The sequence below is a fragment of the Mytilus californianus genome, unplaced genomic scaffold (assembly GCF_021869535.1).
Source record: "Mytilus californianus isolate M0D057914Y unplaced genomic scaffold, xbMytCali1.0.p SCAF_6, whole genome shotgun sequence".
NCBI classification, from domain to species: domain Eukaryota; kingdom Metazoa; phylum Mollusca; class Bivalvia; order Mytilida; family Mytilidae; genus Mytilus; species Mytilus californianus.
In genome coordinates, this window is record NW_026262712.1 from 75,542,638 (window position 1) to 75,564,202 (window position 21,565).

At 31.2% G+C, this 21,565-nt stretch overlaps 1 protein-coding gene across 1 annotated transcript; it reads right to left on the minus strand.

Annotated features, from left to right (window-relative positions):
• Positions 1-4,826: 4,826 nt before the first annotated feature.
• LOC127706616 (thiamine transporter 1-like) lies at positions 4,827-11,895 on the minus strand. The gene is made up of 5 exons (XM_052211272.1): positions 11,664-11,895; positions 10,348-11,001; positions 9,335-9,533; positions 6,875-7,016; positions 4,827-5,696 (listed from the first exon to the last, which is right to left on the minus strand). The coding sequence occupies exons 1-5, from the start codon at positions 11,893-11,895 to the stop codon at positions 5,550-5,552; spliced, it is 1,374 nt and encodes a 457-aa protein (XP_052067232.1). The 3' UTR covers positions 4,827-5,549.
• Positions 11,896-21,565: the final 9,670 nt, after the last annotated feature.

Consider the following 21,565-nt stretch of genomic DNA (forward strand, 5'->3'; position numbering starts at 1 on the left):
AACACGGTGTTGAGGAAAAATCTGAAAGGTTTCAACAGACGAAGAAATTGATGATGAACGATTGAAATAAATTCATAAAACACATTTAAAGCTAACAAGTTGTTATGGTTAGCATTTGTTTTTGTATAGACCAATGGAAGTAGGTTCTTAATACTTAGTATTGATGACAATCACTTTGATAGGCCACTAGTCTAAATACCACATGTTAAGATAGTAAGTAAGATGAATTCGTTACACAGTGTGCTAGTGACCTAATACGATATATATGGGGTCAGAAAATTCCATATTGGGATTCTTCGCTCTCATCCCATATGGCTAACATCTTCTTTTCCTTTGCAATAATCGTTGTTTTCGTTTGTTCCTAATCTTTATCTCTATGGAAATCTATGAAAATGCCGAATAGTGCTGTTGTTTCTTGTTTATTGCTCTTTTAAAATTTGCAATGTACAGTTTCGTTTGAAGCACCACTCACGAATGATGTTTCACAATGCACATATGCTGCTTCTTGTCCATTTCGGCATCATGTTATTCGAAATACTACCATTAAGTCGACACCACTTTGATTACACTGTAAATCGTATAGGGAATTATTAGCCCGGTAGAAAATGATTTAAACTTGTATACCGTTTGCTTTAATATTAATGATCGGGAAAGTTGTAATTTACCAAAAAATGTTAACTGTATTTTGTATCCCTGTCCTTAGGTTTTCTTTAGTGGATTTTGGTGTCAATTATTAACTTACAATTTCTTATTTATTACAATATAAATTTGATGAAACCATACCTTTATCAATCTAAAGACTTTAGATCTTGAAGTCATACTTACAAGTAATATATATATTCTGTTTTGTAAAGTTGTGGGTATAAAACTGTTCCGCAGCGACTTTCATAACAAAATTAAATGCTTTCAACTGTATATTATGAAAATATCAATATTGTTGATTTGGCTTAGAACCACTTTGTTTCTGATGCGTTATTTTACGTGTCTACCTTTTCATTTCTTTTTCAGTTTTGGGACTTGTCAAAAGATTTTCAAATACGATGTGAGAATCAATGTCTTGTGTTTGAGGATAAAAAAATTAAAACTAAACGATGTGAATACTTTAAAAATCAAAAATGGAAATACTTACAGGTGATTAATTTTTGCGTTTTATTCTCTGTTCATTGAGGTTTGACTGCGTAACTTAGGATAACCATGTGTGAAATACATTCAAACCTAGCCTTAACTTTATATAATCCGTTCTTGTACCGTTTTTAAAATCAATTAAAGCAATATTTTAACCAAAACATAGGAAGAGCCATTAGTTGGCAAACCAGCAACAACAATGAAAGCAAAACAAGCAACGAACATACCATCAACAAATTTAACATTCCCAAAAAGCTATGGAGTGCTTCTCATTATCACAAATTAAAGTGAGTTTTTTGTGTTTTTTTTTAAAATTTTTACAGAAAACGATTTTTCATCAGAAGTTTTTATTATTTTTTTTTATATTTTCGGATACCTGTGATTACATATCGGTCAATATCGAGCAAACGCAACAATGAACAGAGCTATCATACTATTTAAAGCAGAGGAAATGCGTTATAATAGATATTTCAGTATTGGCTATCTGCGCCTTTTTAACAATATGTGATCTTATAACAACATATGCATCGATTGGTTCTCGAATACCCATACTGTCAGACCACCCGTATATAGTATCTTCTTGGAATTTTATGCGACTGTCATACAAGTGAGAGATTTAGCTAGCTATAAAACCAGGTTTAATCCACCATTTTCTTCTTAAGAAAATGCCTGTACCAAGTCAGGAATATGACAGTTGTTATTCATTCGTTTGCTGTGTTTTAATTTTTGATTTTGCCATTTGCTTATTGACTTTCCTTTTTGAATTTTCGTCGGAGTTCGGTATTTTTGTTATTTTACATTTTACATTTTTCTTCCGTTCCTGGCGTGTTCTCTATGTTATAACTCATTCTAGCCAACAAAATCTTAGCAATATCAACAATCAACTTATCCGAAACTAACTGTTGTTCAGTAATAATAACAAGATTGCTTATTTTTTTTGTGTTTTTTTTAACCATTTTATTGCATTCAATTCAATAATTATCGACCTTTAAATGTGATATTGCTTATTTGGTTGTAGAATAATGGGATACAACATATCAAATCAGGAATGTGCTTGACAGTTGTAAATGCCTATACACTGATATTAGAAGGATGTTCACAAACAAAACAGCAGACATGGTATTGGGTGAGGAAATCTTGAAAACGTTGATATATCTATGGCTTTTAAATGAAAATAGTTTAAATGTATTATCAAAGAATATTACATAATAACATTGAATATATACAGTGTATAGCATTACGTTTTCAATCATTGTTTACTTGATATGGGTTATGTTTTCATATATTTTATGATGGTATGATACTTAACCCCTAACGGGAGGGATTGTGCTTGATTTTCATATGATGAAGACATAATCTTTCAATGAGTTTAATTGAAGTCTGGAGCTGGCATGTCAGTAACTGCTAGTAGTTCTTTGTTAATTTATGTATCATTGTCATTTTGCTTAGTTTCTTTTGCTACCTATTCTTACATCGCACTCGGACTTCTTTTAAACTGAGTTTTACTGTGCATTTTGTAGTGTGTTTGTTTTTTCTACATTGGCTAGAGGTATACGGTGAGGGTTGAGATCTCGCTAAACATGTTTAACCCTGCCGCATTTTTGCGTCTGTCTCAAGTCAGGAGCCTCTGGCCTTTGTTAGTCTTGTATGATTTTTAATTTTAGTTCATTTATATGTTTTGGAGATTATTATGACGTCCATTTTCACTGAAATAATATACATTTTTGTTGAGAGGCCAGCTGAATCCCACCTCCGGGTGCGGGATTTTCTTGCTGTGTTGAAGACCCATTGGTGGCCTTCGGCTGTTTTCTGCTCTTTGGTCGGGTTGTTGTCTCTTTGACACATTCCCCATTTCCATTCTCAATTTTATTGTGTACAAATGACTTGTCATGACGTTGGTTAAAGAAATCATATATATTTGAACACGGTGGGAGTATATGTTTAAGGCTATATCTAAGACTTTTGATTCTTTCTATCTTGTTAATTGCCAAAATGTGTACGCTATTTGTACATGTTGTACTCTTCACGGATATATGTTTTCCTTTCGGCGTTAGATTAAATGCCACTGTTTTTTGCTAACATCTAACGATATATTGCCAGTGATTAGTTGTAATAGGCTTTGCTAGTACTTTTACACCACTACTTTGTTTCTTTTGTATTTTTGTCTTTATGTTTTGGTCTTTTCTGCTTCGTACAAAGAATTTAGTTCTTGAAAAATACCATATATATGATAGATGTGATATTACACAGTCATCGTATTAGAAGTGTTGGCACAAATACTCCAGCAGAACGGATTTGAATTGAATTGTTTTACATGTCATTGCGGGGCCTTTTATAGCTGACTATGCGGTATGGGCTTTGTTCATTATTGAAGGCCGCACGGTGACCTACACTTGATAATTTCTGTTTATTTCATTTGGTCTCTTGTGAAGAGTTGTCTCGTTGGCAATCATTTCACATCTTATTTTTTATATTGAACATATGTGAATGTGCCTTCTAACTTTATCTAAAAGAGCTTTTTAACGGATGATGTAAATAGCTTGATAAATCAACTTTTTTTGCTCGAAATTTCATCCTACCATCTCGCAGTGAGCATGGACCAGATGATAGGCGGATGGGGTATTGTCTGTAATCATATTAATAAATTATATACAACTTATGTTTCCCATGACTTGTGTTGCATGTAAATTGTCTCAAATGAAGAAAATGAAGTGGCGCAATTAAAATGATGTGTGACGCAAAAGCAAAACGCCGTTAATAGGATGGTATTTTAAGTTGATTTGATATTGTTAATATGTTATGTCAAGGTTTTCGACGAAAATTATGATCAAATAACGCAAACTCAATGAGAAGCTATAAAGAGCGCATACTATTGACATCCGCGTCCTAATTTTACTTTTATATGTTTCTATCAAATTTTTAATAATACCATCTTCTGTTTGGAAAATCTTGTTTCGTATTATGACAACTAAAAATGTCATATTTTGGATTTATAGATCGTTTGTTGGTGTTTAAAGCAAGTTTGATCAATCTTAATTTGGTTATATCATAATGACTGGGTTATATTGTCGGAGGAAGTTGGAGTATTTCGAGGGAACCTGCTACCTTGAAACTATCATATTTCGATTTTCATTTCTTATGATAGAAATAGTTTTTACCCAAATGTTTTGACGATTTTGAAAGAAAACAATGTTTAATTAATCACTTAAGTTCTCATTCTTTGGGAAGACTGTGATTCATTGGAACAGCTTGAAGAAGATATAGTGTGCATCAAGTCAGTTGAGAGCGTCAAATCAGCACTCAAACACCGTCAATAGGTGCTCTCTCTTTACATGTGTAAATGGCAGAATTGGTATCTTCAACGTACTGATACAGATACAGATAATGCATATCCCTAAACATGTGACAGGACAACATTTCGACATCAGTTTATTGTAGAAGACAATAATTTGCCATCCATGTGTCTTTATTTTTGGTGCCATTGGGTTACAGACTTAATAAAATATACCCAAAATTAGCCTTTTTACATAATCAAATAAGGAAAAGCAAAGCACCTTCAACGTTTCATTTAACCTGAACATCAAAACAGCAGACAAACAAATTCGAAAACAAAAAGTTTTATAAGTCGCCGGCGTGAAAACAGGAGTTAGTTTCTTCACTATCTACTGACATATTTTGATGGTCAAACGTTGCACTGTGTATGAAGCATAACTACTACTTTATTGGCTGTGAAGAAATATACAATTGTTCTTTGTCTGACTGATATCTCCAAGTTTGTAGTCCCATCATCATGTGTGTTGCAGTAAGGCTGCATAAATATACATAGCTATCTATGGTACAGTGTAATAGAGCGTACAAGTAAAAGTAATACATAAGAAAAACTTAAAAATGAAACAGAAAATAAAAAAGCAGAAATGTATTTGGGTTTAAAAGACAATGTCATGTTGAGAAAAGTTACGGCAACTCGGACTCCAACAAATGAAAAATATAAATGCTCAAATATATTGTTAAAAATAAAAACCTTATAACTGGAAATCTTAAAACACACGTACATCATGATAATTGAGTACAATAAATGATAATTGATATTAAACCACTTCCATATTCAATCGAAACAAGTATCAAAAATGTAGTCATTCTTTTTTTTTAATTTGAATTAGTGTCGATTATCTTCTGGGCACGCATTTGCTATAGAGGTTATACTTAATAATAAAATAGGTAAGAAAAACAGAAATTGCATACAACAATCAGCAGTGTGTTTCCACCAGTCAAAATATGGTAATTATTATTCTTATCTATTGTGAATATACAGATTAGATGTAAATTTTATCTATATATTGCTTTACAATGTTTCTTTTTTAATTTCGAATTTACAAAATAGGATTAAACATTATAATTGATATTAAATCTAGTAATCAAATTTGTCATGCAGGGTTAGGATTAGGTTTATACACGGTATAACTTTGATCTCCGGCAACTCGGCAAGAACAGCCGTTCATGTAGCCTGTGTAGAACGCCACTGCTAGGAACAAACAACCAATAACACCAAAATATCCACCATATACTGTAAACTGAAAAGTAAACGTCAGTGTTTGGTTGTGTCTATTTGTATAGTACATTGTTGTGGTATCAAAACTGTCACCACGAATGTTGAGTTACAACTGCACATTAAATATTCATATTTTGTTTTTTTTATTCATTTTATATAATTTTGAAACTAATGTAAATACGTACAAATTCAGGATTCAAAATCATATCCACTTAAATAAGTTGTCTATTGTTTTATGTAGTTAACTTGCTGTTTTACTGACATGCCCCTAATATATCCTTATAGTCCAAATCAAATGAAACAATTTTCCTTAGACGATGTAGTTTGTTTTTATTTTAACATTTTCCACAGGTGGAGCAGGATCTGCCTACCCTTCAGGAGCACTTGAGATCACCCCCGGTTTTTGGTGTGGTTCAAGTTACTCAGTCTTTAGTTTTCTTTGTTGTGTTGTATATTGTATACTGTTTTTTGTCTTCTTCTTTTTTACCATGGCATTGTCAGTTTATTTTCGACTTACGTGTAGAAATCCCCTTTGGAAATTATTGCCTCTGTTATCCTTTTGATTAAAATACTTAACATTATGCTTGTAAAGGCAACGTAAACGTAGTTCGATGACGTTTTAGATTTTTACGAAATTTTGTGTGCATTGAAAACTCGTCAAGCTGCACTTCCTAATCGTAAAAATGAAACTGATAAAGGTAGCATTTATACTTCTAGAGACACAGTCAAGGTGAAACAAAATTGCCGCCCCCTCCTTGTGAAATTACAGTTTGCGAATCATGGTTCCGTGCAAAATATTTTACTAAAGAAAATTCTATCATATTGCTGTGAACGTTTAAATGATATGAACATAATTGCTGTCTAAATCCATTTTGTTTGAGTGATGTACATAGAAATAAGAAGATGGGCATGAGTGCCAATGAGACATTGAGACAACTCTCTATCCAAGTCACAATGTGTAAAAAGTAAACATTTATAGGTCAAAGTACTGCCTTCAACACGTATGAAATAACATAGAAAATGATATTGAGAAACATAACGCGTAACGACGTTACATTAATTTGACATTTTTTTGTTTTTTTCACTCGACCTATCGATCGAGCCTATTGGTTTCTAGTGAAAAAGTTGTTTTCCTCCCTTAATAAATCCAAGGAATTGATTCATTATTCCGGTTTTTTGATCGAATTTTAAATGTTTTACCTGTGTCTGTACGTCCACACCAAGACCTACTTTATCTACTACAATGACTGTCAGTAGTGTTTCAACTACCAGAGCCATAAACGTGTTCACTCCGAACACAAACCCATACCGTTGTTTGGTAAGGGATTGAGCAATCTGTAACCTGTAAGGTAAAATATATTTACTTAATTTGTGTACTGTTTCTATATTAAAACTGCTACGATTGAATTGCATGCATAATGTATGCATGCAATTTTATTCAAACTAGCAACAGCTTGGTAACATCTGAATCATGGAACACACGTAAAAACGCCAGTGGTCAACTTGTTTTTGTTATTCAGGAAATATGATATATGGAAGACTTTTGAAAGTTTCTGTTAAAGCGGGAGGTACGATAAGAGCCATTATGTTGGTCCCTGAAAATTAGTAAAATCAAAGTTGTATAAATTTTATTGATAAATGAACACTTTGATATAATCTGACCATTTCAGTAGAGAAAGGCAATTGTGATGGCACTTTGACGCCCTAAATATATCGAATTTATTATATAAAATTACGCGTAGATTTTTGACAACATAGATATGAGTCCAGATCTTACACAAACATATGCTTTACAGATAGTTTAATTTTTACACATATAAAGGAGAGGCGAAAGAAACCAAATGGACATTGAAAATTCGAAAATAAACAGACAACACCATGACAAGAAAAGAAAAGAATCAAAAGACAAACAACAGTATAAAAAACACAACATAGTAAACTAAAGACCGAGCAACACGAACCCCACCAAAAAGGGGAGTGGTCTCAGGTTTTTCCGGAAGGGTAAGAAGATCCTGCTACACATGTGGCACCTATCGTGTTGCTCATATAAGAACAAATCAGGTGATAAGTCTAACTGGGTAGATCACATTCGGAGAAGAGATGTCGGGACTTTGGTTTCGACAATTAAAACGTATCCGTCAGATACGATTAACCAACTCGTGATGGCGTTCTAACATTTTTCGAGGGAACGATTTCAACTTCACCACTTGTGAGCAGCGACCCTTTAGAAAGGAAATCATGATAGAAAATGCAAGCCCTGGAATAACGTATCAACGAGAGATTGCCATTTTCTAGGTGTTAGTCAATATATGAGGCAGACTTAACTGTATCTGTTGTATTCTTTATTTCAAGTTCAATGAGATAGATGCGTTCAACATCGTCACCAAACGTTGAATTATAATGAAACGTTATAACCATCTTTGTAAAGACCTCACGTACCAAATATCTTGTTGGATTATATCTGAATATTAATGATAAGATCTCATAATGCGGCTATTATGGCAGTTCAAACTAATGTTTCGTGAACATCTAAAGGATGTTATTTGGCATATAAATATAATACATCTGATTGCCGAATTTAGCAAACAAAACAATAGATCTTGTCATGCTTATTCCTTTATTTAAAACGTTCTAGACTTGGTGCTGAATATCTTGAAACACCCCTTTCATTGATAATAGACTTGTTAACAGTAGTCATGTGATAAGTATACCTTCCTGACTGCCCTTAAATCGAGATTTGAACTCGTCTATGTAGAAAGTAAATAAAGCAGCAGAGACGGTAGTTCAGATACATTGTGATCAACACTCTCCAGAGATTTATATAAACGTGAGTATTATTTGTTCTTTAGATAAACATAATGAATTCCACGTGAAATGTGGATTATTAATAAAAGTTTTAACAATAGGAATTTTTATAATATATTCAAGGAATACATACGTGATACTTATTTTACAATGTGAATATACAGTGTTCAGTTCGATAGTAAAGTTGTGTATAGTTGGATTACTTAATTTTGAATAGTGTATACTAGTAGTGTAAAAAAAATCATATTGGCGACGTTGGAGTGTTCCTTTTCTGTGTATCATTCATATGTTACAGTGATTACAGGGTATAGTGTCTCATTTACTACCAAGTGATCTATTTGATAAATAGTGTAAATTGGCAGTGCCGTTTGACTTGTTTTGTTTCATTGTTTTGTACAAAGTGATATTTTGCTACCGTGTTTGTTGTCTTGCTATCTGGATGTTACTTTGATCGATAGTATAAATTGATCACTTAGTTTAAAGTACTGTTTGCAAGCGGTTTTTCCTCAGAGTTATACATATGTTGATTTCAATTAGCTTTGTTAATCAGTATTTTATATTGATGTGACGTGCAGATACCGATTCAGATTGGTATTTTAAGATGTATTTTGAAAACTGGAATCCGTTTATTTCGATATAATTCCATTTGAACGTTCAGGTTTACAAGTAACACTTGGAAAACATAAGGTCAAAGAGAAAGTTCAAGAATATGACAAGCGGAACTAAAAGCTTTTGGAAATGTCGAAAGCTATTCACCCAAGTCTTACAACATTATCAGCCGGCAATTAAAAAATATTTAAAAAAGGTGGAACAAATTTTGATTATTACTTACCTTGCTTGATATATAAAACTTACGTTGCTAATGTTATCACTGCATGATACGTAGCTCTAAAGCCGCTGTACAATGCATACGAAACCCATATATTTGTTGATTGTCCCATTACTATAAGGCCAGCGGTATTCAAAACGCATACGATGGCCATTATTGTTTCTGATAATCCTGGGCGAGACCAATTCACGGGTAAAAACCCAAATACTAATACACCAATGAAACCTGGTGAATACAAAATATATAAATATAGATATAGGAAGATGTGGTATGAGTGCCAATGAGACAACTCTCCACCCAAGTAACAATTTATAAAAGTAAACCAGTATAGGTCAATATAGCTGCATACATAAAAAATCAAACTCTTCGGCTTGCAAGTTGCAAGTGCATTATATGTATAAAAATACCATCAAACGGTATAAAGAAGCACGCATGAAACTTCAGTATTTTAAGTATTTTCCTAAGTGTTTAAAAGGTATAAGCATATAGAGATATATTCTAATATTCACGAACCGATATATTCGTGTGATGCTCATCATAGTTACACACTTGAATATTTAGAATACATATTTAAAGTAAATAATTAACGAAATGTTTTTGTAGATTTTTTTTGAATATAACAGTATCATTTGATTTACTAACACATGTAAATTTTATTTCACTACAAGAGGGGTGAAAGATACCAGAGGGACATCTAAACTCATAAATCGAAAAAAAAAATTGACAACGTCATAGCTAAAAAAGAAAAACACTCATATCTAACGTATCAAAAATCGCTTTGTTTATCATGGTCACAAATTCTCTCTTCTCGGACAATTACCCACTTTTTTGTGACAATTGTTTCCTTGATTATAGTTTGAAATGTTCGCAGAATCATCGATAACTAATATAATGAGAAACACAAATAAGGTGGTTTGTATGAGCATATTTTAGTACCTAGTAAATGGTTTAGACGATCAAACCTTACAAAATAGAATTACTAAAGTGACAATATGTGTTAGGCATACAAATACTTGTTTGAAATTATTTAAAAACTCACTTATTAGGGTTCCAAATGCCTCTACAGCTCCGTTGTAAATAGTTCCTTTTTGATCTTCTGGTGTAATTACTTCCCAAAGGTTCTGAATATAATTCCTGACTTGACCATGTCCACATGATGCAAATGCCCACCAAACTGACCAAGCTATTACAGACTTATCTGAGTAAGCAGTTTTCAGTTCATTCCATAAGAATAAAATTCCTCGCTTAAAAGTGGATTTTTGAACATTTGGACTTTCTTGAATGGCTGAAAATCCAATATTGTTGTCCAACTCTTTGTTCGTTACGTCTTTGTTTTCATCGTGCTTTCGAGAGTGAAATATATCCGAATGGCTTGGTCTTCTTAATGTTACTGCTAAAATGAATGCCAGCGAAACACTGACCATTGATATTATATTAAGTTGTTTATAGTCCATTAAATTAAAAGATACGAGCAACTGCCCAGTCAAATATGCAGAACAACGACCGATAAGAAGTGCAGCTCGTGTAAAGCTTGTTATTATCTTGTACTGTTCATTAGAAACCATTGCAAAGAGATATGAATAGTAAGCTATGTCAGTAGCTGTTATGAGACCATAGCATACTTCCATGAATTTAAAAGCCAGAGCACCTTGTGCCCACAAAAGAATTGACCATGTTGCAATGTATGTTGCACCTGAAATGTATAAAATATTTTCTAAATATCGATGGACTTTATTCTTATTGATATATAAAGAAATGCCTCTCAGTGTTCTCTCTATATTATGCCAAAAACACGTGGTTGCAAACATGTATTATACCAAGAGGTATGACTTCGATCTGACCTTTATTATTTAATATTGTTTTTTCATATACTGACGATATGAATTCGATACAAATTAGAACTTTTGTAGAACTTTTAAAGTGTGTGTGTGTGTGTGTGTGGAAAGGGGGGGGGGGGGAGGGGGTGAGTCTGAGCGTGTGAACGTGTTTACAACTTTTAAATCCCAACAAAATTGATTGATTGATTGATTAATTAATGTTTATTGCCACATTTATCACTATTGTGCTTTTTACTGATGGTAAAGTTTTATTGATGGAGTAAGGCGGAGTGAACGGAGAGAACAACTGACCTTTGGTGGGAAAATTGACAATCCTAGTTAATGAAGATTGGAATCGAGCGCAGCTGCCACATGTGGGGTTTAATTTTACAACCTCAGTATTGACAGGCTAGTGACACAGTAGTTCGACTACATAGAATGCTCGACCACCGAGGTCCCTCAATAAAATTGAAGTAACCAATAAGTGGCACATTTCTTTTTTTATCTGTTACCAATGATTGTATATCAAGTAACATACCTTCAAGGACTAACATTGGCTGGTAGCGGACATAATCAGTCAGAAGAAATACAGGTACGAGCCATAGCAGGTACGCATAAGTCCATATAGGATATATTTCATTATTGATTTCTTCAACTGTAAGATTTTTCCATGGTCCGGTTAGATATGCAGACATATAAGCCTCAGATGGTCTGAATTCTTTTAAAAAGCCAAAGAGGCATACCAAAAATGTCAACACTTTCCAATGCATGATTTATCTGTCAAAAGAAAAAAAAACAAAGAAAAAAAACAACAAAAAAAAAACAACAACAACAACAACATCACACATAATCGACAGTCTCTTGACAAAAAGAACTTATTAAAAGTAAGCACTAACGACATTTTTTAAAATGGGACAGACACATGCAATGGTTTATCGAATTTTGTTCAGAAATGAAATTATCTCAGTGAAATGGATTGACCAATGGTTCATAGAAGATGGGATAACGTACGAAAGTCAGTTCAATTTTTGCTGCTGGGTCCCAATTATTATTACTTTAACCTATTATGTCTGTTTGAGATGCTCATCCAATTCTGTCAATACAACCGACTATAAACAACTGTTCGACAAGTGGGGGCTTGGCTAGCTAAAAACCCACCATTTCCCCCGAAAAAAAGATATCACAGGCATAAACGATATTACGCTGATGAAATGTAAGATTGAATTGAATTAATATTTTGTAAATCTTCATAGGGTGAGCACTCCGAAGATGAACAGTTTTTGTTTACCAATTTGCTTTAAATAACCCATCAAATGAAAAAGAACTGCTAGTGATAATATTGTGTTGGTATTTTGATGTTTTTGGGACCCAACAAATGTAAAGCACTATGACACAATATAAGGGGAGGCTCACGTTCACGATAGGAGGCTGGAAACAACAACAGGAAAGAAAACCAAACTATAATATCAAGACGTTCGCTATTATTTGATAAAGAACTATGAAAGTGATTACAATATAATTTCAAAGTACAATTTTAAAGTTAAAATAAATTGAAAACAATTATGAAATACTACAAACAATTCCGATTAAATATAAAAATAACAATTATGATTTATGTTAAATTAAACCTGTTTAATTAAAATTCTAGTTACTAATAAACTTTATTTAATCTATTCAAAATAAAATCAAAAGAAAAATGAATTTAAATCTAAACTATTTTCGAACTAAGAGACTAACGCAAGAAATTAGCTATTAATGTTATAGCAGCTTGATCAGTTTATATACTTATTTCTACAGGCCCTACTAACATTTATATTATTCATGAACCCGTAAACCATATAAAATAACAAAAGAATTTATGAAATGTTAGCAAAATGAGAATACCCAATTATGGCTGTGGTCCAAAACCTATCCAAAAAAAAAAAAATTGTTTTCTTTAATTTCTAATATTTCTTATTTCAAGATTATCAAACTATGTTTCAAATATGTTCATTAATATTTTTCATATTATAATGTAAACCAATTTACAACTTAAAATATATAACATAATGTAAAATGATTATATAGATATTAATTAAGATATCAATAAAAAGTAATTATGGTACTTACTAGTTTGCGCCCTATACATTGACACTAATCGGATTGTAAACTCGGGTTGACCATTGTCCAGAGATTTATGACATTTTCTCATTAACTTGATTATTACTGTCAACAAATGAAGTGTTATTTGTAGACAAGACAAGACAAATATTTAATTAAACTTATGTACATACATATAAAACATAGACATATATAATTGGTAAACAACAGCGTTAGCATAAGCCACTCTAACAAGAGTTACGAGAGATTGATAAAAAAACAAATATACAAAAAAGAAATGTATATACAAGAGTTAAACATATTGTTAAAAGTAAGCGCTGAAGAGATTTGTATTCTCACCTGTATCCAAAGTTCATGTCTTAACGATGACTAGAGAATATGTGAAGAAAGTGAATCAAAATTCTGTATAAGTAAATATACCAAATCTAAAGGAGGTAAATTTGACAAACGTGATGTTTAACATATTGACCAGAGATATATTTGAAGTATCGCACTCTTTTAACATTTACGAGAAAAGTTTGCCTTTTGAAAGAATAAAACAGTTAATCAATAATTGCATATAAAATATTTGTTACAGTAGATCATACATACATTAATTAATAAACTATATCAAATAAAATAATTATAGGTTTCATAACGAGTGAGAATTGGATATCGCTTGATATCAATAGATATAAGAAGATGTGGTATGAGTGCCAATGAGACAACTCTCCATCCAAGTCAACTCTAGTTATTTAATTTCAATATAATAACAAACGAGCGTTCGTCGAGTTTATTATTTCAATTCAATTCGATATTTTATTAACGTCTCACCTTATGTATATAATTACATATTGCAAATATAAAAGATACATGTTGTATACATAAGCCAATCTGTACAGATTTATGAGAGACAACAACTAAAACAACATGTATGTCCATTAATAAATATCAAACATGAATGGTAAAATTATACAGCATAAACATATAATTTTCGAGCGCACCTTTTACTCCAAGGACATGAAGTGACTCGAGAGAATAAAAAAGTGTATAACTAGATAAATTGAGAAAGTTGATACAAAAGAACGATACAGATAACATTAGCATTGATCATAGAAAGGAGGGAAACAAAAGTTTTTACATACAAAATCAAAATAAAGTAAAATGGCAACTCAAAATGATAAACAATATGAACAAAAAATCAATGACAATATGGCGTCCTACGCTGAGGTCGTGAGAACCGAGAGGCAAAGTAATAAAGTTGAAGATCCGGTTGGACTATCATCAAATTTTCAAGCACAGAAGCCAGTGTTTATTCTAGAAGAAGTGTGGTTTTCCGTTAAATCCATGGAAAAAAATACTGGAATTTTTCCAACACAGAAATGTACTATAATCTCAGGTACTAAAAAACATGCAATACGAGGGCTGCAACGAGTGAAAGGTCTATGGCGAATACATTTAGATCGCGAAACTCTCATTTCCAAAGGCCTTTCTATTGGAGGTCAGCGTATGACAATCTATACACGAAATCCCCGCATCACAGAACATGAAAAAGAAAACAGTATTAGAATAAGGGTTAAAGATGTACCACCATCAGCAGACAATGAAGAAATACTATGTTTTTGAAAGATACAACATTAGAGTACTTTCCCACTACAGAGAACGGTTAAGGTATAAAGATCTCATTACAAATTGTCAAACAGGAGACAGAATAATTATTTGTATGAAACTTGAAAATCCTCTTCCAAGATTTCTGAAAATAGGGAAGTACACTGCCAACATCATGCATTATGTGCAGCCAAGGAACAACCAGAAAATAATATATAGAAAGTGTCTTGAAGAAGGACACATAGCTAGTGCGTGTGAAAACGACTGGAAATGTAAAGGATGTGGAAAGTTTGGACACAAACAAGACACGTGTACTGAAGGAATGTTCACAGAGGAAGAACAACACACAGACAATACAGAAAGTTCAGAATCTGAGGAAGAGAAAGAGAACGAAACATCTAAAAACAAAAAACAGGCGATGAAGAAGGAAATGAAACTGATAGTCAATCAATAGAAACTAATGAAAATCAAAATGATGAAGGAAATCAGGAGGCGAATCAAATCCTAGGTGATACAGGCAATATAAATCCCGCGCAGTCAATTTTGGCCCAAAACATCCCAAAGGACAGTGTCAGCAGAAATGAAGGAAAAGGGAAAAAAAGAAGGCAAAAAAAAAAACCAGAATCCAACTCAAAGCAATATGTCAAGCTATATAGTTAAAACGTCAAATGTTACAAGTGAAAAAGAACCAAATACACCAAATTCAACAAATGTGAAATGTCTTTTGAATGTATTTGAAAAGTCACTTGTAACACCAACAGAAGAATTACATCAGAGAGAGAATCGGTCAAAAAAGCAGAAAAAGTAACTCCAAGAATAATACTATGACACAATAACAAATACAATATACAATGTTTTTTAAATTGTAAACATCACATTGTATTGACAATGTTCTTATGTTTAAACAAAAAAATGCACAAAAATATTTAGTCGACATGTGGTTTAATGAAATCAATGCGACAAAAAGAAGTCACGTTATAATATAAGTTGGTAAACAAAAATAAAAGATGCAAATATTTAAATTTAAATGCTGCTAAATTGCATGCAAGCATGAAAAATATTGTTAGAAGATTAAAACTGGTAATAGGACTTCAACTGGAAATAAACAAACTTGAATCAATTGATGTAGAAAACACGTGGTATAGTTTATATTTACACATGTCACATGATAGCATAAGCACGTGGTATTGTTTATATTTACGTACATCACATGACAGTGTGAAAACTCATATGCGACATTACAAAGACCAACAAACTGGGTCACTTAAATCAAGGCTCGAGTTAATAATTGATGAAAGTTACCGTACCGGAATAAATAAAATAATCGGAAATAACAAACAAATAAACTAACCTTTTCAAACAAATGGCTACTAAACCACTTCACATATGTTCTGTTAACACTCAAGGTTTACTGCAATCTGAAAAAAGAAAAAGACTAATTGAGTTTTGCAAACACCAAAAATGCCAAATGATGATGCAGGAAACGCATTTCACCAAAAGTTTAAATGACACTTTAAATAAAGATTTTCCAGGAGAAATTTTTCATAGGTGGGATAGTAGCGCATCAAGAGGTGTAGCTATTTGGTTTTCAAAACAAACAATATATAATATTATAAATGAATATAAGATCAGGAGGGACGTTATCTATTAATTAATGTTGAATTAATGAAATATAGATAATGCCTATTCTCTTATAAACATATATGCACCAAATATAGCAAAAAAAAAAAAAAGAAACGCTTTCTTTAAAAAGGTAAAAGACTGGACCCAAGAGCATAGTTTAGGACATATTATAATGGGAGGAGATTTTAATGACATTCTAACAATTAATGATACAAAAAAATAAAAGAACAAAAAACAAATTTGACAAACCAGTTCACGGGCTAAAAACGCTCATAATAAAATAAAATATTTCAAATTTATAGACATATAGACAGAGAAAAACCCCACACAAATTCAATATACCTGGCGTAGAAAGTTAGGGCTAGAAGCAGACTAGAATTGACTTCTTCCTTGGAAGTAAAGATTGTAAATCACAAATAGTCAAAGCAGATATAAGGCCTATTATATTAAAATCAACAGACCATAATGGTATTTCATTAAAAATAAGAACTCAAAAAGTAAACAAAGGGAAAGGATACTGGAAATTAAACTCATCAATACTGAATGACAGGGACTATTGCTGTAATATAGAAAAACTAATAAAATATTATGAAAACAAGGAAAAAACTGCAGAAAATTTAGGTATATGTTGGACAACTTTAAAGCTGAAGTTCGGGAAAGCAGTTTAGATTTTTGCAAAAGAAAAACAAAACAAAAAAGAGATACAATTCAAACTTATGAAGAAGACCTCAATAAGCTAAATATTAAATTAGATCAAAGTGAAAGGAATAACAATTCTGATCTACTTTCACAAATGAATAATATAACCGACCATTTAGATCAATTATACCTTGAAAAAAAAAAGGAGCTCAAATAAGGTCAAGAGCAAAATGGATAGAAGAAGGAGAAAAAAATACTGTTTTTTTCTTGAACCTAGAAAAATCAAGACAAGTAAATAAAATTATAATAGAATTGTATGACAATGAAGGTAATATAACAACCGACCAAACTGAAATTTTAAAACAAGAAGTAAAATATTATGAAAAGCTATATAAATCATCAAATCCAGATAAATTACTAACTAAAGAGTATATTCAAAACACTAAAATAGAAAACAAAACTTTCAGATAAAGATAGCAATAGTTTAGAAGGGTTAGTAACATCTGAAGAAATTACAGAAGCAGTGTTTAAAATGAAACTTAACAAAGCTCCAGGTTTAGATGGACTTAATGTAGAATTCTATAGAAAATTTTGGCCCCAAATCCAAAAGTTACTATCCAAAGTATATAATGAGTCCTATAACAAGAAAAGTTTGACAAATTCACAAAAAGGGAGCAATTTTAAAAAGAATGATCCAAAATCTCTGGATAAATATAGGCCAATAATTTTATTAAATGTAGATGTTAAAATTCTTTCTTATACACTTGCACAAAGGCTAAAAATAGTTTTACCCAATATCGTTAATGCTGACCAGAAGGGCTATGTAAAGAACAGATACATTGGTTTTAATATTAGACAAATTCAAGATGTCATTGACTATGCTGAAAAATCAATGTAGAGGGGGCAATTTTATTTCTGGATTTTTCAAAAGCTTTTGATTCAATTGAATGGTTTTTCATGATACAAACATTAAAAAAAATTAGGATTTAAAAAGGATTCTATACATGGGGTTGAGACTATATATAATGACATATCAGGGTGCATTGTAAATAATAGGTGGATATCAAACCCCTTTAAGATCTGTCGTGGAATTCGACAAGGATGTCCGTTGTCCGCTCTGATTTTTGTACTAGCGGTGGAGGTACTAGCATGCAGAATTAGATCTGAGAAAAATATCGAAGGGTTCCAAATTAAATTAAATGGTAAAGACTGTTATATAAAAATTTGTCAATTGGCAGATGATACCTTATTTTTAAAATCCAAAAAAGAAATATCTTTAGTCATGAACTTAATAGAAACGTTTGGCTTAAAATTAAATAGAACTTAAACTGAAGGAATTTGGCTAGGCAGACTTAAACATACTAAAGACAAATTCGAAAGAATCAATTAGACGAAAGAACCATTAAAGAGTTTAGGCATTTATTTTGGCTATAATAAAGAAAAGTGTCAAAAACTTAATTATCTAAAACAAGCTGATATAATTGAAAAGATTATAAGAATGTGGTCAAAAAGAAAACTAAGCATGCTAGGAAGAATAACTGTAGTGAAGTCTCTCATACTCCCAAATATAACAAGCAATATGATATTACCAAAAGATTTTATACAAAAAATAAAAACTATGATATATAACTATATCTGGAATGGGAAAAGAGATATTTTGTCACAAAATTATACTGAAGGGGGATCAAAAATGATTTGTATAGATACTTATATATCAACAAATCAACTCAAATGGATTAAACATATATTGTTTGAAGAAAATTCTGAACAAACTTGGAAGATAATGCCAAAATATATTTTGGATAAGATAGGAGATAACTTTTTAATTTTCAAGATGAATATAGACAATATAAATTTTATTGAAAAAAATATAATAAAACAATTTCCAGAATTTTATCAGCAGTTAACAAAGACCTGGATAAAAGCAAAAGAAAAAACAATACAAAAGCCTACCATGTTTTGGGAAATAAGGAAACAAATAATATGGGGCAATAAATATATTAATATCAACAATAAATGTTTACTGTTCAAAAACTGGATACAAAGCAACATTCTGGTTATAAATGATTTATTAGATAATGACGGAAACATATCATCAGACATCATATTAAGTAAATTTAAAAATAAAGAAAACTGGATTGTTGAGCTAATAAAACTGAAGAAAGCTATTCAAAAACACTGGACCAATATCATAAAAAACTCATCATCTAAACATATACCCAAGTTAATATAAATAAAAATGAAAATCTTAACATCATAAACACAAAAACCTATTCAATTCCTAAATAATCATGACATTTATACCTTTTTACTTAAAACAAGAGAACTACAAACACCTATTGGCTTTTTAAAATGGAAATCATATTTGACACTAGAAAATACTAACCAAGCATATGAAATATTGAAATTGATCTTTACATTTCTAGATGATAATAGATATAAAATATTTAAATGGAAACTGCTCCATTATATACTTTCCTGCAATAAATTATTAAAACCGTGGCTAATAATAGAAACAGATACTTGCTAACACTGTAAAAAAGTAGAGAATTATGAACATTTCTTCCTCAAATGTTTTCATATTTTGGATCATTCTGGAAGGAAGTACAACACATTCTTGAGAAATTAAACATTGGAAGGCATGTTATTAATTTGAAAAGCATAGTTTTGGATATAAAATGTATGATAAAGAGTATTATAAACTTAATTTACTTTTAACTATAATTAGTTACACCATATATAAAGTATACTATATGTCAGACAAAAAAAAATATACAACCACTCAAAATATTAAGACAAGAGATAAGAAATTATATTGAAACAAGAAACTTTTTAGGATACAAGATTGGCAGACTATTAAAGAATGCAAGCAATTTAATGAACTGATTGTCTGATTTAAAAAATAAAAAATATGAAGAAAGTGAACATGAAGTCATGAATTTGACTCTGGCAAAAATAATACCTCACTCAAATATAGAAAGTATTACTGTAATTTTCGACATGCATTGTACAGGTATGTCTACCTGTTTATGTATAACTATATATATATAATTATATATATTATAATGTTTATGAATTTTGGTTAGAGCTTTGACTGTATTTTTATACAACAGTAGTTTTATTCTTGTGTTTTTATTTGTATTATATTATTTGTCTCTTTTTGTTGTTGTCAACCAAACATTTACTAGTTTAATTTTATTCAAGATATAAGAAATCTAACATGACAAGAACACATAGTAAATGAAAATTACCTTCAACTGAATGAAATAGCATCCGATTTTACTGTAGATATATTTTGTAAAACACATATATGAATTTCAAACAAATATTCACAACAGAATAGAATAACGGCATATCATTAATCCTCCAAAAACAAATATTTTGGTAAAATTCCTTGGCTAATACATATCAGATCAGATACAAATGTGCATTACATATATAAAGCACTACACGTAATATCAAGCTATTTTGTAAACAAAGCAATTAGTATAAAAAATCATTCAGGTGAAGACATAAATTATATCCGGACTAAAGAACATCTGTGTACTAACACGACTAACCAAAATATGTGTTCTATACTAATGTTAACGAGGCCGGGATAAGGTACCGGTATTTGATGTATCTATTAACAAATGTAAATATGTTAATAAAATTAAGTTTAGATAAATAAAAAAAAAAAAAAATAAACAGCATAATTATTTATTTATTATTTACAATATAAATCTTCTCGGCGTCTTTTCAGAATAAAATTACAGGTTTTGGCACATAATCTTATAATATCTTGATTCGAAAATAAAAATACCATTTTCTGACAATCTTTAAAACTATTAAAAGATTCAGTAAAAAGAATTTGTCTAAGATCATTATAAATAGGACAATGTAAAATGACATGATATTCATCTTCAACAGTATTAAAACAATTAAAACAACATCTCTTTTCAAGTAGCAAATTTTCATACCTCCCAGTTTCCAGCCTAATAGGAGGCACCCCACATCTTAATTTTGCAAAGGCACTTCTTTCACTAAAATGCATCAACAGTTTGCAGTACTTTTCAACAACATAATCGTGCTAAAAAATAGTATACGTTCTCAACTTGTAACGCCCATTTCCCGTCTGGAAGAGGATGAATTACCAATGCTTTTCCATTCATCAATATATTTATTAAACATTCTTGACATGACTGTTTCATCAAACATATTTTTATTAATATTAGTGTTGATATTACAAAAGTCAACCAATTCAAGTTAAGTGAACCATGAAATTTCATTTTTTTACAACTTTATGTTTCAGACTGACCTCATCCGCCCATATGAATATTTTCCTGTTAATACGATCTGGCTTTATATCTACTAATCTATGCCAGTGTCTTGCAATTACCTTCCATTGTGTATTGAAAATTGGAACCAACCCCATGTCTTCCATGACAGCTGGATTTCGTGTGTATTTACCAACACCAAGGATGAATCTAGAAGCTCTCATCTGAATCGCAT